The sequence below is a fragment of the Daphnia magna genome, linkage group LG5 (genome assembly GCF_020631705.1).
Source record: "Daphnia magna isolate NIES linkage group LG5, ASM2063170v1.1, whole genome shotgun sequence".
In the NCBI taxonomy this organism is placed as follows: Eukaryota; Metazoa; Arthropoda; class Branchiopoda; order Diplostraca; family Daphniidae; genus Daphnia; species Daphnia magna.
Window position 1 is genome coordinate 853,941 of NC_059186.1, and position 16,017 is coordinate 869,957.

Below are 16,017 nucleotides of genomic sequence, written 5' to 3' on the forward strand. Positions count from 1 at the left end.
AGTACGGCCTGATTTATCGCTGTAAACCAACAGCGTTTTACCGATTCCGGAGTGGATTCGGAAATATCGCAATACCATTTCTGTTAAACAAGTTAAACAGTTGGTTCTAATACCATGAAAGGTGGAAAAAGGAAAAACTGTGCCCGAATAATTTTAGTCGCAAAAGACTTTCCATCTTCAGGAGCTTCGTTGACTGAAGCAGGTAGGCCTACTTGCTGACTTGAACAGACACTTGAACTTTGAAAACTTCTTGATGATTGAGAACCTGCATGATTTAGCTACATACTTATTCATCGTTGATTTGCCCAAAAGTAAGCAGTCGACAACTTCGCAGTACAGGGGAAATACTCAGAAATATACAAGTGTATTTCAGCTAGAAACATTACGCAGATCCATTGACAAATGTTAGTTACTCGGCCATCAAACGTTTAGCTTCATCTGCTCGCGATTTAACTTCGGGGGAAGTATCGCGCAGAAATTCTTCGACTCGGAGAGAGTACACTTCGCGAACGACATCCATTAAACCCGACTGAGTAGAAGGATCACAATCAGGGATCTTTTTTAAAACGATTATTAGCACTTTCAGCGCTTCAATTCTAAGTGCTGAATAGTTGGCCACGTCAAGCGATGGAGCCAAAATTCTATTGGCTTCTTTAAGAAAATCCGAAAGGAAAAGAGGGGTCATTCGGCCAGCCACCTGAAGCAACGACGTGACAATGGACAACTGAACCTGGCGCGTGGTATTGATTGCAGCAGCTCGCAGCAACGACATGTACATTTTCCAGCAATTTCCTGTGACCATAAATATTCAAATTTCCAAAAGATAAAATCAATTGACGTTACGGTCATACCTTGGGCTGTTGCATCGGACGAGAAAGCTCTTCCCAATGCTAGGACGGCCGCCTCGTGGAGATCAAGCATTTCTCGTTGAGCCGTTTCTTCTTTTTCTTCTTCTTCCATTTCATCTTCTTTTGTTTCAAAAAGTGGCTGAAGCATTTCATAAATAGCAGGAAATATATCAGACTGGAGGGCTTCAGCCACTTGTCCAAGGGCCTGGATGGCATGTCGGCGATAGGGAAGGGCTTCTTTCTTTGCCTCTCGCAGCACTACGCCGATGATTTCATCTAACCCAATAAATAGTTTTTTTTTTATTAACGGCATCAAATATTGTGTCAAAGAGATGTGAAATGTACCTCGAAGAACAACATCGTCGACAGTTTCGGTAGCAACAAGGGAAGCTAAAGCATGAAGCAAATGTTCTTTTCCTTCCCAGGTACGGCCAGCTAGTCCATCGAGAAGTATACGAAAAAGGATGGCTCTCTGAGTCAGATTTAAATGGCTTTTTAGAGAATTGGCCATAGATCCGATGGCTGCGGCCGATTGTGATTTCAATTTCCACGACGGAGACACAATGGCACGCTGGAGGTAACCAATAATGTCATTCGAGTACATTCTCAAACCGGCTTCCGTGCCGGGCACTATATCCATCCACAATTCTTCCCAAGACTGAATCAGTTGCGTTGTCTCTTTACATTCAAAATAGAATATAAGATTAATAGTTGCAAATATACTAAAACGCAAAATCGGCAATTACCGGGCGTTTTGAAAGTGTGTTTCCCCAAAAACACAATCGGGACGGTTTGACTTGAATGATTTTTTACAACGTCTGGATTATAGCGCACCATGGCTTGTAGGGTGTGCATGCAGGCTAATCTAGAATCTTCATCTTCTGCCTCCAAATAGCGATTTTCTAACGTTTCCAGCAATTTCACAACGCTTGAATCTTTGGCGACTCGAACCAAATGCCCCAGGGCTATTGCGTACGTCTTTTTCAACGCCACATTTCGGTCACCTAATCCTTTAACCAGCACCGCCATCAGCCTTCCTGTTATGGGTTCAACGTGAAAGTTGTATTACCACCAAAATATATTCGAAGCGTAAGCACTTATCTTACCTGCGAACGGTTGAATGTCATTTTGGCATTGTTGCGTTAAAAGACAAATAACATGAGCTGCACACCCTTTAGTGGTAATCCCCTGGCAACCTTTCAACAAATCTACCAAGGCAGCTACGATTCCGGGTGCGTTATCTTGATTAACATACTGGATGCACTGTTTGTTCAAGGTACCTTCTCAGTAAGTGCAACTTAATATTTAATATCACTAAATGATTACGTGCTGAATGGTTTCATAAAGATTAGAACTCTTGGCCGCAGAAATTCGGGCCAAATCGAGCTTTTCCTGAGTGGCCAGTTGGTTTCCCAATCGAACACTCAAATAGTTTAAGCTCTGACCCTCAGCTACTTGAGTCGCTTCCAGCAAGGCGGATATCAGCGGAGCTAAATGGGTTCCCACCAAGTTTCCAGCAGATTTTACCACTTTAATCAATGTCTCCAATCTAAAGTATTGAAAAAAATCATGAATAAAAATGGTGAAGCATAAATAAAAAATGCTTACGTGATTGCTTGAACCTCTTCAACGCCACTAGTCAATCCTTCCTGTAGTAAAACGGGTAGTAGAAGTTCGACGGTGCGTTTACTGTTTACTTTACCCGCATCAACGTCAACCATTTTGATGCACATCTGTAATGTTTTAATTATTAAAACTGTATACATCACTTTAAGTTCTTCGTACAGGTAAATTACCTTGCTAAGGGCTCTGAGTGCTGTTTGAGCAGCTTTGCGAACCGATTCTTTGATATCGTCCACTACACGGAAGAGGGTACTCCAAATCGGAACGAGTTTATCCAACGCATTTTCAAGCGTCCTACCGCGTAGCAGATCGGCTAAACCCATGCAAGATGACTCGCGATTGCGCCATAAATTGGAAGTCAAGTGAGTGAGAAGGTCGTCGAGGATCGGTTGAAAGTAGAGGTCTATGGTTTTCGACTGTTCGCTAACCAGAGCTTCCCATATGGAAGACATCGATTGCCGAATTCTTGGGCTCGGGTCGAACTGATACCTTTTCGATAAATCAATACAAATTCGGTATTTAAAGAAAAGCACGAATCTGTAATCTCCATTTCATTTCTTCCATACCTGTACAGCTTCGGTATAATAACAGGCAAGTGAGGAGCAAGCTGCTGCCCAGCTTTTTTGGCAATTGAACCAAACCCGAATGCGGCGCCTTTTTTCGAATTCCAAATAGCATTGTGATTGGCCAGGTGCATGAACTTGTAAATCAAATCGGGTTGGTTCATATCGGTGGCCAAAGAACAAAGTTCTCGATAAGTTGACAACTGGCCTCTATTTAATTAAATTATTAAATAGTCTAAAATGTAAATGTCTATTATTATGAATTATAAGTTTTTTACCCGGATGGATTAGCTCCCAAACTGCCTTCTTCGAAAACTTTGGTGTCTTTAGTGACTTGCATAGCCGGCCGGCGATCTGTGGTCAACGAACCGACCAATTCACTGGCGAGTAGATTCTGCTGTTCCACCGTGCAGCATTCAAAGACAAGCCCTAGCCCTTTAGAAGCTATATCCTGTACCAGATCTCCTCCTTCAGCTAAAAGAGTCATGAACGCACGTTGAATTCGTAATAATCTCTCCTTCATTTCGGGCCGTTGCGGGCAGCTTTTGACTAAAGCCAATAACCATATGGAAGTAGCCTTCAAGAGATCAAATTTTAAAAGATTGATGAATTTGACCAACATGAATCACGGGTAATATTCACCTGCTTTATGTTAGGATTTAGATGCGAGACATATTTGTTCAACAATTCTTCGAGCAGAAAATCTAGTTGAGCAGGAGCGTTTTCTGGCTCGGTAAAGTCTTTTTCTTTGACCGTCCATCGATCCCGACTTTCAGGAGAACTGACACCCAAAGCAGCACAGACTAGAGCTTCGCCGATTGTGAATTGAATTTCGACATCTTTCATTTCCTGAAAATGTTAAATTCGTAAAGAATGTCTAAATTCGGAATGAGAATGAACTACCTCTGTAGACGTCAGGAAGTGTTCGATAATGTATTTTCGACGAGGATATTCGAGTTCGCCAAGCGAGAGATAACCAGCTGCGAGGGCAGCTTTCTCTCGAATTCTTCCGTTGATTTTTGCATCACCAACGACACCGAGCAGCTTGTCTACGGCACGAGAAGAGTCGCCGGTGGAATCGAGCAGTGGACCACAACGACCCATTTCACCGACAGCCAAGCAAGCGGCGCTCAACGTCATCGGATGTGGTGATTCAAAAAGAAAATCAATCACCAAGGATGTGGCGGTTGAGAGTCGTGGTGACAGTTGAGAGCGGCAACTCTTCTCCAGCTCCATGCGGTTACCAGTCCCAGATAAATGATTGCGGACGATTCGGCCGACGGTATAGCCCAAAGTCAAGATGAATCCGTGCTGTTGTTCCAGCGGTTTGTCTTTGAGGTTGCGGCAAAGATCGTGAATCAATGCGTCAACCTGGAGAGTGTCATAACTTTCACAGACAATGACAGCAATTATCTGGGCAATCATTTCACGAACATCCTCCTTGTTATGATGCTGCAGTGTTTTGAACATGTCAAGTTTCGAGAGCAAGACGGCCGACAGCTTTGGAACTCCGGCCACGACTTCGAGGACGCACTGAAGCGGAATTTTCGATGGATTTGCGGCCAGCAATTCTAATGCGAGATCAAGATAAGCTGTCACTGGTCCATTTTCGCTAACGAGTTTTTCAATGTAATGGCGAGCTGCAGAACTGATCAGTTCGGGTTCGTTTAAGAGCTCCAGCGAGGGAGTCAACAACGCGCTGTTTGCCAAGCATAGCCTTAAATATGAAAGCATCTTTGAACAAAAATGTCAATGAAAAAACGTTACAAATACGTAATTCAATTGATGATTAATTGTGTTTCACCTCAGAGTACGCGGCAAGTTCAAACGGAAGTGTACGGGTTCCATAAGTTACGGCACTGCGGCTTTTCATTCGGGTGGATGCTTTTTCCGAGATGCACAGAACCATCTCAATGAAATCAGGTAGCCATTTTTCGTTTTGATCGACTTCCATCGATTCCGTATCGTAAGTTTCAGCCGATTTAGGAAGATTGGAGTAAAGCAATTTCATAGCCTCTGATTTGACCTCTTCCTTCCTATGACATTTGAATCACTGGTCAATAATACAATCTATGACATTTAAATGCCGTTGCATACGGGTCTCCGGCGGCGAGGAGAAGCAGATAGCGAGAGGTAACGTGAGTTGGATGAAATATTCCACCAGCGTATTGAACGGCAATAAGCCGCAAAAGATGTTGTTGGGATTCTAATGAAGTCGCCAGCAAGGCTTCCAGTATAGCAGCATTTGAGCTGCTTAGATGTTTAAATGCCGGTAGCATGATGGAAAGAGCTTCCTGAACGGCCATTCTCGTCTCGGGCTCTTCCTATTGATCAGAAATGAAAAGAATGCTGTCCAATGAGGAGAGGAGAGAAAAGAAAGAAGCTGGGTACCGTTTCCATGGCATTAAAGAGCATTTGGATGATTGCCATATCTTTGGTTACAGCTTCGGGTAGCTTTTGACCGAGCTTGCCCAAGGCAACTAAAGCTGATCCACGAAGTTTCGATTCCTAAATTAGAATGATACGACTATTTATGCAATGTATAGGGGGTTTACGTATAACAGGATTTGCTGACCCCCTGTGTGTCGTTGATTATTTTCATTAAACCAGAAATCAATACGGGAGATATCGGTGAAAGACGAGATACTGGACAGCTATAAAGTGAAATAAAGAAGATAACATCAATATAGTTAACCACCGAGTTCTTTTTTAACACACGCAAACTGACTTGGAAAGCATCTGATGAAGAAACTGGAGCGCCATGACCTTCAATTTAGCGTTTGAATTCTCTCCGAAAAGCCCTTCGAATGTTAACTGCAAAGAAATTGATATTCAATACTGGCAAAATTTTATGCGAATTTCAATTTACTTGAATACAAGCAGGGAATTGTGTGCTGGCTTCGCGTGACCGAATTAGATAGGTAAATAATTTGAGTCGTAGACGAGTGCAAGCGGGAACGCGCCGAAATTCCGGTTTAATGTTTTCTTTTGAATTACGCGTGCCTAGGAAAAGCTGATACAACACGGTTATCACAGCTACATCGTTCCAGTCAACAGTTCTGAAAAAGATTGAAAAAACGCGAAAAGATATAAATATTAAAACCCCCAAAATAACTGAAGCGTTAGTACCAACCCGCCAATCCTCTTAAGGGCACTATCGGCCGCATTGGCTACGCTGAAACGCGTATCGGCTGCTGCAACAACCAAATGCGGAACGATATTTTGTTCGCCGAAAATTCCACTTGAAACGAACTTGACAATTCCAAGTTTTGTTTCTTCCAGCTGTTCTGCCTTAAGCTGAACCTCCCCAAGTGATCTTTTCCAGCCATATTCGCTCATCCCCGGCGGAGGATTGGAAGGAGTCGTTGGATTTGCGCTGGGGTGGACTAATCTGAAACCATAATGAATAGGTTGATTAAAAAGGCGGTTAGGTTGAAATAAAGGTGTGATTTAAAAATCTACTTACCCATATGGCAACAACACGATATCAAGAAAAAAGTCTCTAATGTATTTAGCAAGTTCCACCTTCTCTTGAAGGAAGAGGTATGGCTGCTTCAATACCTCTGTGGAAAGGTTTGCATGTGCTAGGGCTGGGAGGGCAATGAATAGCAGACTGTCCTGATGCTGTAAAGGTTTTCCATGAATACTGTTGAAAAGCTGAGGCAGCAATTCTGCCTGTCTTGCCACGTCCAACCGAGGGAAGCCCATTTTTATATAGATGATTGCAAAATTCTGTCGAAAATCTCAGAAGGATTAATCACCCAGGAGAAGTGGGCCACTTACAAATGAACGGATTTACCGATAAAAAGATTGAACAGGAAGGATCTTGATAAAGATTCATCAAATCAACAACTGGCAGCTGGAGATTTGGACGGCTTTTGACACGTTTGTTGAAATGGACCAGCAATTCCATCACTTTTTTCCTAACATTTTCTTCAGTACTGGTTAATTTGAGCAAAACGGGACAGAGAAACTTTAAGATGACAGCTTCCAATTTCTCGTCGGTATCTGCGCTACCAACTCGAAGAAATACGCGTTCGAGTAGCGCTGAAATAAAAATTACACGTCTGAATCACCTTCTTTGTCCCAGCTGATTGAGCTGTTAAATTTTAAGTGACCATTTATTTAAAATAGCAGCAAGTGAAACTTACCCAAATCGTCCATGGCTATGAAAATTGACTTTCTAGACCAGCTTGCCTTGCCGAACGATGACAGTGTCCAAAATAAAGCCAATGCAGTCTTGCTGCAGTAGTTCTACAGTGAAACAATCATGCCTCCCATTGTACTACGCGCAGGCTGCGCAGCAAAAATCGCCCGAATTGCATTTATTATCACACGAATAGCGGTAACGGTAAAGAGCATACAACTTAAAAAACAGTGAGTTTGAAATCCAATTGTATTTTTACGTCTTTTTACATTTTTGTTGCTTTAAATAGGATCTCGATTTCAAGACCAGTAGTGTCTTCTCCCAGAAGGACACATGGAGAAACTGGGGAACATATGATCATCATACGTGACATCAACAGAAAGATGTTATAATAGAACATGCCAATTCGAGGAAGAATCATCACATCTTACACCTTCCGTTTCGCATCTCGTGATGGTCACCATGCAATGGAAAAACTTTTAAGTCACTTTTGTACTCGGAGGTGTACAACACGCACACACTATGACAAGCGTACATTCGTTTTTTCAAAGATTCAAGGAAAAAAAACAGGAAAAAAAGCCAACCCGAAACTCCCGCGTTCGTTATAATCCAATCACCCATTTGTAGATATATCACGTTGATGTCGTGTTAACAACAGCCTCTTCGACAGTTACACAGAGAAAACCGGGAACGTGATTAAAATATATCAATATGATGAATTATGTTTTTGTTTTGTTTTTTTTGCCCAAAAATAGAGAAAAATAAGAAAACGATTGGCTACATAATAAACCGCGTAACTGTCGGGGTAGGAAGAAGGAAAGTCGGAAATCGCACCGGACCAACACCAAAAGTTAGGCGGGGGATATGAATCATGACCCGATATATCAAAATAGAAAAAGAGGAAAATATATGGCCGAGCCTACAACCTACTACTGTTAAAAGATTAATTATGTCCAATGTTCACACACAAATTTAAACCCCCTTATCGTCCGAGCCAATTGAAACCTGAGTCACTCGTGGGGAAAGGGGAGGGAAAAGGAAGAAACTTTGCATTTTGTGGTTTCCATTCAATTGGACGGTAAAAAACGAGGACTAAGAATGAATTTTTTTTTGTCTTTTCCGCCAAACGATATACCATGTGGAAAAACGATCAAACTAAAAAAGCTCAATTAAAGTTGTTTTTTTTTTGTTGTTTTTTCATATTTACAAAATATTTACAAAAGTAGTTATTTTTTTTTTTTTTGTTTAGTTTTTTGTGGGTGATGGAAGCAATAGACGAAAAAAAAAAAGAAATAACTGAAACATTGGTAAGAGACGGGAGGGAGAGAAGTCATACGCAAAATTATCATGGTTTTTTTTTTGTTGTTGTTGTTGTAGACGTAGACAAGGTGGGACAGTCAAAGTTGTCTTTAATTGCCGTTGGGAGTCAGAGCGTCCAGACTAAGACACGACTTTAAACGTCTCTGAGCCAATCGTGAGCCGGTAGGCGGAGCCAAACCGAACGTAACTTTCTTGCGCGATTCCCCGCGTGCAGAGTGGTCCATCGACGCGCTACTCATTGACGATTTGACGGGAACGACCACATTCTCCGAATCGAGAGACAAGTGACCGAATTGAATGGTATCGTCCTCCACCGACTGACTGTCGACATCCATCTCGATGACTTCGGTTTCCTGGCCCAAACCAGAATCTTCATCCAGACTCCTCAGTCTCGCTTCCAAGGTCAAATTCATGCTGAAATGTTGCATTACCACCCGTTTGACGGCCATGGCGCTCTCTGCAAACACCGACAATTCCCGGGCACTATTGTTCCTATTTATTATTTTTTTAAACAAAAATTTCACAAATGAAAAACACACAACGCTATAATTAGAAAAGAGACTTTTAAAAAATACCTGCGAATGACTTGCGGAGTAATTAAAGGAGTACGCGGGCCACCATTCTTGACCCATGGATGCTCGAGCACAGATTGAGCCGACAGACGACGTGGCGCCTCTTTCACCAACAGTCCGCGGATGAGCTCTTTGGCCTCATGCGAAATGTGAGCCCATTCGCGTTCGGGAAATTCATAACGTCCCTCTTGAATGCTGGTAAATAGCAAACCCTGGCACGATTGGCACGCTTCACCACGTTCCCATCCGCAATCGGCCCCACAATGGCCGTAGAATGGGGGATAGCCGCAAAGCAAGATGTACATGACGATGCCGAGCGACCACAAGTCGCATCGCTTATCGTAGCCGTTGATAACGTGGCCGACGAAAGCATCAACAACTTCGGGCGCCATGAATTCGGCACTGCCCACCGGAGTAAGAAGTTCCGGCGTAGAGATGGGCGAGTTGAGGTTCGAGTTGAACTTGATGCCCGAACCGAGATCGAAATCACAGATCTTGACCGGCGTCAGACGGTCGGGATAGACGCAAAGGATATTTTCCGGCTTGAGGTCTCGGTGAGCAATGCCCTTCTTATGCAGGAATTGCAGGCCGGCAGCCAAATCACGAAGCACCAAACTGGCTTCGTGTTCGGTGAAGTGAATGCGTCGTTGAATGTGCGACAGCAATGGGCCACCCAAAATCTTTTCAAAGACCAAATAGAAGCGATCTTCCTCCTCGAAAAATTCGATCAATTGGATGATGTTGGGATGTCCCTGGCAGTGGTGGAACGTTTCCACTTCTTTAAAAACGCGATCGCGGCTATGCCCCGGCACTTTTTCAATTATCTGCACATACACGAAAAAACAGCCAACAGCAACACACACAAAAAAATTAGGTTCCAACTTTCACTTTTGGAAAATACAACCCATGTCAAGGATATGGGGGTCAATAACCAGTTTTGTTCCTTTTTTTTTTTTTCTTCTTCAAATGCCCATAAGTGTAAAATTACATTAAGAAAGATTTACCTTGACTGCGTACTCGACATCAGTCCAAATGTTGACACAGGTTTGAACCGAGGCGTAAGCGCCTTGCCCCAAAAACTCGCCCGTCAGTTTGTAGAGCTCTATTTATTATTTTTTAAAATATAAATTTAGACTCTAGCCGGTTTTTGCATAGCAACAAGATATTATTATTTTTTTTTTACCCTTAAAAGTTGAGGCGAAGAGGCTGGATCCGGTCCGCTTCTTCTTCCTTCGGCGCTTCTTGGCTTCTTCCTTCTGACGCAGAATGGCCGATTGGCGATCCGCATCCAACACGACCATATCATTCTCGCCTTCGCCTGCACGCAATAAACATTTGTCATTAGAGACCCATCACAATATCGGTCAATGCCAAGTCGGCTAAATTTAACACGCGAATCAAAACGAACACATAAATCAAACACAGACACTAGGGTCAGTCACCTCCAAACCCGGTTTTCCTTTACATGGGGAAAGATGGCGTTATAGGAGGGAGCTAGAAAATTCTAGTGCACAACAACAACTCTGCCAAAAAAAACAAGAAAAAAAAAACCGACGGTGGCTAACGCCCCATCTTGGCAACAATCAATAGCACACAGGCGGCATTATGACGTGGACGGAAACATTCTTACCATTGTCTGAACTATCGTCGCCGTATTTTTCCACCATCTTCACAGCTGATTTCGATAACAAAGGAATTCGGCGGCACTGAATTGTGGGCTGAATAAGAATCGTAGCTCATTGATACTAGTTTTCCCTTAAATTCTAACTTCTTTTTCTTTCAATGACACAAGATGATTTTGAATCGAACAACAGCCTCTTATCGACTACAAGATAAGCCAGCAATTAGCCCGTCTACTGTCGACAATGTTTGTTAGTGGTGGACGCCTCGCGTTCGTCTTCTTCACCCGCTTCTCTCGCATGCCGGACTAATACTAACGCTCACACAAACACGAGGCTCTACCTGGGTCCTCTATATATCAGTCCTACCCTTCCCCTGTCGTTGCTGTTCCCACTGCGTGCCCGCACGACGGAGAGGGAGGAGCTTAGACAGGAAGGGTGGACCTAAACCACATCATACGATATGCCCCAAAGCAGCGATAGTAGCGACATCTCTACAGTGTGTGTATTTTATTGCCTTGAAAAACTGCGCACTTCCAACCATCATGGCGGAGACGAAAACGTGGTTTTAGCCCTCTGGTGTTCCACCGAAGCGAAACAACCAAAACAACATAAAGAAAAACAAGATTTTATCTTACCCGTTCTCTTCTTACATGTCGTTTTAGGGTCGCATTAAACTAAATGCTATTTCATTTTCTTCTAGGAGTCGGCCCATTCTTTGTTGTATTGGCGCAGATTCTAAAACTGGGATTCCGATAATGACTAAAATGTTTTGGCTTTCGTGGAAAGAACCAATCGCTTACGCCTTTTTCGAACTATTTCTTTGTTTTTTTTTTCCTTTTTTGTTTCCTTTTAAATAACGAGATTTGTCTGGGTCTTCCAGTTTCCTGAAATCTCTACCACCCCCTTTTTTTTAACGAAAAAAAAAAATATAATAAATTCCCTGGCGTGTGGATCACCGGACCAGAAGAGGTCCGGTGTCTGATATGACGACTTTGAATTCACCTTCAACGAATAACAAAACGCACTTAATGACGACTGATGAAATTCAAAATTTCATTTACATCAGACATTATCTCATTGTAAACGACTGATGAAATTTAAAAAATAAAGTTGTACATCACGCATTATCTCATTGTGTCATATTCGGTTACCACACCAACAAAAACATGTCCCACTCTCCAGAAAACCCCAAGGACCTCAGGTGAACTGTCATTTCCAACTCAAAAACAACGGAATAAAAAACAAAAACAAAAAAAAAGAGGTTATCTAATCGCCACCATTTTGGTTTGCAGTCGTTATCGAATAAGCAAAAGAAGCAATGGCGCGGGATGGTAGTTATTTCAGTCTCCTCATATGAAACTCTCTCTCTCTCTCTCTATCCCTAACACACACTCGGTGCCAACCGAGACGCGAACAAAAACAAAACGCGTGGCTTTCCAACGTGAACACAGACACGTATACCCCACCTTTGTTTCCCTTTGTTTTTTAGAAGCAAGGCGGGCGGTGTGCATGGGCGCAGCCATCTTGGATAAGATGGCCGTATCGACGAGTTCCGGTCCCATTCCTTGACTGTTGCGCATGCGCATTGTGTATACAACTTTAAAAAAAAAAAACCTAATTCCTGTCCGCAGCAGATGAACACACACAAAAACAACACAGCTGACTGCGTGGCGCGAAAAAGGCTTAGAAACTGCGCAGTTTGGCTAACATCATAAATTTTCACGTCTTTTCGTCTGCGGAATGGAGGTAAGTTTTTCTATTTATTTTTTTTTTTTTGCTAAACGATTAGTTGACCAAGGTCTCTTGACGCCATTTTTTTTTTTTTTGTTGGTTGGCGGGTATGTTATAGGGGCGTAAAGAGGAGACTGAGAAAATGTCACGTGATCGTCTGGTAAAAACGTTGAAAGGACGTCGAAAAGCTAGAGGCAAAATCTAACCGATAGGAAACGGAAAATGCAAAGGGAGAATAAAAATACACTTAATCAGCTTGTTTAAATATTCGTGCAAAACATTAAATACAAGGTCGCTCCTTTAAAAAAAAAAAAAAATTCAGATGACTCGACACAGCTGTCACGCGGCCCGAACCACATCTCGCGACAGCACACAGCGTGTGTCTAATCAAAATGAGTCACATTATCCATGTGTATCGCATCTAAAAGCGTATTATTAAAAACACGTGTGACTATATGGGATGACCCGCCGCATGTCAATGATTCAGTGATGTAAAAAAAAAAAAAAAAAGAAAATTGACAGTTGCCATGCCCCATAACTCGCAGCAGAGCCGAAGGTAAAAAAAAAGGGGGGGGGTCAAAACAATTTCAAAGGAATTTTTATTTCTAACTTTGCCAATTTGTTTGCAGTCTTGTTCTAAATTGTTTGGCGTGAAAGGTGGTAGAGGACGTTTGGCGCAGTTGCCTCTATGTCTGCGCAGATTATTTTTAGTTTTTTTTTTTTTTTTATCGAGTGCGAAGAATTTTTGGCATCAACACGTTTCATCATCGCCAGAGCCAAACGGTGACATAACTTAATTGCCCTGATGCTCTACTCGAATGTTACGTTATCGAAAAAAAGCCCAACGGCGAAATCTTCCGATTTTGGTCGAGGCCTTTTTTTTTTTTTTTTTGTCTTTCGGGCAGTAGAATAAAAATAAAAAAAAAAGGAGGGAAAAATTGGCGATTACGCGAAGTCTGCGGGAGTAGGACGTTTGAAGAGCAACGGCAGCCGGAAGGGCTTTTACGAACTACGATGATGGCGTACACGAAAATTTAACCTTCACCGTCTTTTTTTGCTTAAACTCTTCTTTTACTTTCTACGCAATATAAATTTTTTTTTCCCTCTTTTCTTTCATTCATGTGATATTTTTCTCCCCGTTTTATTCGCCACCAGTTGGTGAAGGTCACCTTCTTTCTCTTCCGTCTTTTTCCTTTTAGTATAACCGCGGACTCGTCGCTCTTGTGATCCACTTGTTGCTTAACAGCCTGAGGTTATTTTTCTTGAGAAAAATCAAGAATTTTCCCCTTTTTTTAAAAAAAAAAAGATTACAGATTTAAGTTGTTTCACGTCTTTGCCTAATAATGACTTTGAAACGCCCTTGGCAACCTACCGAATAAGGAATTTACTCTCACACACAGACTTTGGCTTCCAGCAAGCAGCGCATAATTTCGCTTGACCAAATTGGTTGCGAGCACCAACAACAACAACAACAGGTGCCGTGCAATCCATCACGATGACGATATTTTGTCTCATAAAAGAGAGAGAAAATAAAAAGCTAACCTTCGTTGTCGGCAAAAGCGGAGCCAGCGAATCCCGAATCGGTTGATCCGGACGCAGCCGAAGAAGAGGAGGAGGAATGTTTCAGCGCCGATTTGATGGGCATGCAGCGCGGAGAGTAGAGAAGCTGAGATGATGACGTCGTCGACGAGCTTTCGCCGGCAGCAAATCTCACCGATTGATGACGCATCCGCTGGCTCTCGTTGGTATTTTCATCCATATTTCCGGATTTTGCTCTTCCAAACCAAAACAATTTTTTTTTTTTTTTTTTTGAAACACAAAAAAAAAATAATCGCGAGTCGGCAGCAGCAACTTGGATCAACAGACGCCTGATCCCTGGAAACAGATGCAAAACAATGGATTTTTATTGTTTCGTTTTGGTTTTCTATATCTCAAAGATTTAAGGAATAAGCCCTTAAGAGTGCCCCGAAGAATATTGCAACCGGAGAAAGGGTTTAATGTTGCACACACTGCACCATTTAAACGGAATTTTGGAAGGTCGGCCTGACCGGTTTTACACACACCCGTTTTTTTGTTGTATTAAAAATTGTTTTGTTTTTCTCTCTATTGTTGTTTTCGTGCTTGCATTGTCTCGTCACGACAAGTTGCAAACTACGCGTCAAAAAGTGGACATTTCTTAGAAAACCCTACCCCATACTCGGCATTTTTGAGTGATTACAGTTTGAAATCAAATCTTCCGCACTTTGAAAATGTCAATTTTGGGGGTATCTGATAGCGCAAAAGCAGTGGCCTCGATCTGTGTAGACCAAAACACTGAACTCAGTTCAGCGGGACTATGCACTCCTAATTTTCTCATATAGTCGCACTCTGAGACGCCATTCGCCGTTGCGAAATTCGTTAAAGATTAGTATGGCAATCAGGTTCTACAATAAACATGGATGTCATCTACTTTCTTCCTTTTAACCCGAGATCATATTTTTTGTTGATTGTATAATCTTCGGACATTCCTGTCAGTAGCCCCCCCAAAGGGCAAGAAACCACAACAATAATAGCTTCTGAAAGTGCGAGCCGAAACGAGAACAATCGAGAACCCGGCCGACGCTGCTGCGTAAATTCCTAAACATTCGAGATGCCATCTAACGGTCGTAGAAAACAACCTCTGCATAACGCCCAAGACGGAGAAGAAGCCAAAGGCTTTACAAGAAACATGCGACACCGGCTGTGTATCAGACGAATGACCGTAATATGGGTCACGGCTTTTGTTTCTCTTTTTTTTTTGTAATTTAATTTTTTTTATTACATGTCTCCCGATTCGTGTGCTGCACACCTCACGTTGTCGAACCCACTGAGACACGAATCTCCGTGAGAACTTGATAGGTGAGCTGAGGCGTTCGAATTTACCAAAATGAGAGTCAATGACCATACGAGGCCTAATTTCGCTACTTGTGAACATCGAGCGCAAAAGAAAAATAAGTCAATATTTAATATGATAGGTACCACTTGCAAGGCTTCAGTAATATCCAATATTGCAACAACGCGACAAGCAAAAATTCTAGTCTGGTTTTGTGAATTACGGGAGAACCCCATAAAAAACCGGGAAAAAATATGCAAGTTTCAGTTAAAGAAAAAAAAAAAAAGAAAGCCATAAGGTGCCAATGAACCTTCAACTAACTAGAGGCACACCTAGACTACGATGTCACGGACATCGTCGCCTAAACAATAACATTTCATTCCCGATAGCGAATATGCCTGGCCTTGTGCGCAGACTTGTCAGGATCTCTTTGTTTACCGAAAAGGCGTCCCTCCAGCATCGACGCCACTGTCTATTCCATCAATAAAAGAGATGCAAATGTCATCAATTAAGTTGATGACAACTGACCAAATGCGTTCTCACTCCCCTAGGCTATCTGTTGCCAGCACAATTAAGGTTGTTTTTGTTGACAGAAAACAGTTGTGATAACAATAATAACACTCACCTTGCAGACTCGCCCGATCACGCCACCGCCGATTCTTCTACTCTGGCCACTGCTAAGCCTTTTACAAAGAAGCAGCGGCTCTATACGTGACTTAACGATTGCGGGAAAAATCGAT

The 16,017-nt window shown here is 42.4% G+C and overlaps 2 protein-coding genes and 1 long non-coding RNA gene across 4 annotated transcripts; 1 reads left to right on the forward strand and 2 right to left on the reverse strand.

Moving 5' to 3' along the window:
* Positions 1 to 345: 345 nt before the first annotated feature.
* On the reverse strand, positions 346 to 7,326 carry LOC116922420 (proteasome adapter and scaffold protein ECM29). Its single transcript, XM_032928779.2, has 22 exons — positions 7,186 to 7,326; positions 6,834 to 7,081; positions 6,501 to 6,766; positions 6,168 to 6,425; positions 5,904 to 6,093; positions 5,763 to 5,848; positions 5,610 to 5,688; positions 5,426 to 5,542; positions 5,132 to 5,358; positions 4,839 to 5,070; positions 3,938 to 4,768; positions 3,677 to 3,883; positions 3,313 to 3,611; positions 3,038 to 3,244; positions 2,645 to 2,960; positions 2,457 to 2,581; positions 2,175 to 2,397; positions 1,955 to 2,111; positions 1,595 to 1,885; positions 1,194 to 1,526; positions 852 to 1,124; positions 346 to 792 (listed from the first exon to the last, which is right to left on the reverse strand). The coding sequence occupies exons 1-22, from the start codon at positions 7,196 to 7,198 to the stop codon at positions 410 to 412; spliced, it is 5,361 nt and encodes a 1,786-aa protein (XP_032784670.2). The 5' UTR covers positions 7,199 to 7,326; the 3' UTR covers positions 346 to 409.
* Positions 7,327 to 7,412: 86 nt separating this feature from the next.
* LOC116933596 (MAP kinase-interacting serine/threonine-protein kinase 1) lies at positions 7,413 to 16,007 on the reverse strand. Of its 2 annotated transcripts, XM_045174253.1 has the most exons (6): positions 15,903 to 16,007; positions 13,969 to 14,301; positions 10,257 to 10,391; positions 10,078 to 10,175; positions 9,077 to 9,897; positions 7,413 to 8,993 (listed from the first exon to the last, which is right to left on the reverse strand). In XM_045174253.1, exons 2-6 carry the CDS (start codon positions 14,183 to 14,185, stop codon positions 8,591 to 8,593), a joined length of 1,674 nt encoding a protein of 557 aa, XP_045030188.1. In that variant the 5' UTR covers positions 14,186 to 14,301; positions 15,903 to 16,007; the 3' UTR covers positions 7,413 to 8,590. The 2 variants fall into 2 exon arrangements, with proteins under 2 accessions (XP_045030188.1, XP_045030189.1); XM_045174254.1 differs by lacking the exons at positions 13,969 to 14,301; positions 15,903 to 16,007 and adding an exon at positions 10,704 to 11,012.
* LOC116922416 lies at positions 11,180 to 12,691 on the forward strand. The gene is made up of 2 exons (XR_004394021.2): positions 11,180 to 12,441; positions 12,545 to 12,691. It is a non-coding gene; the product is annotated as an uncharacterized LOC116922416 (long non-coding RNA).
* Positions 16,008 to 16,017: the final 10 nt, after the last annotated feature.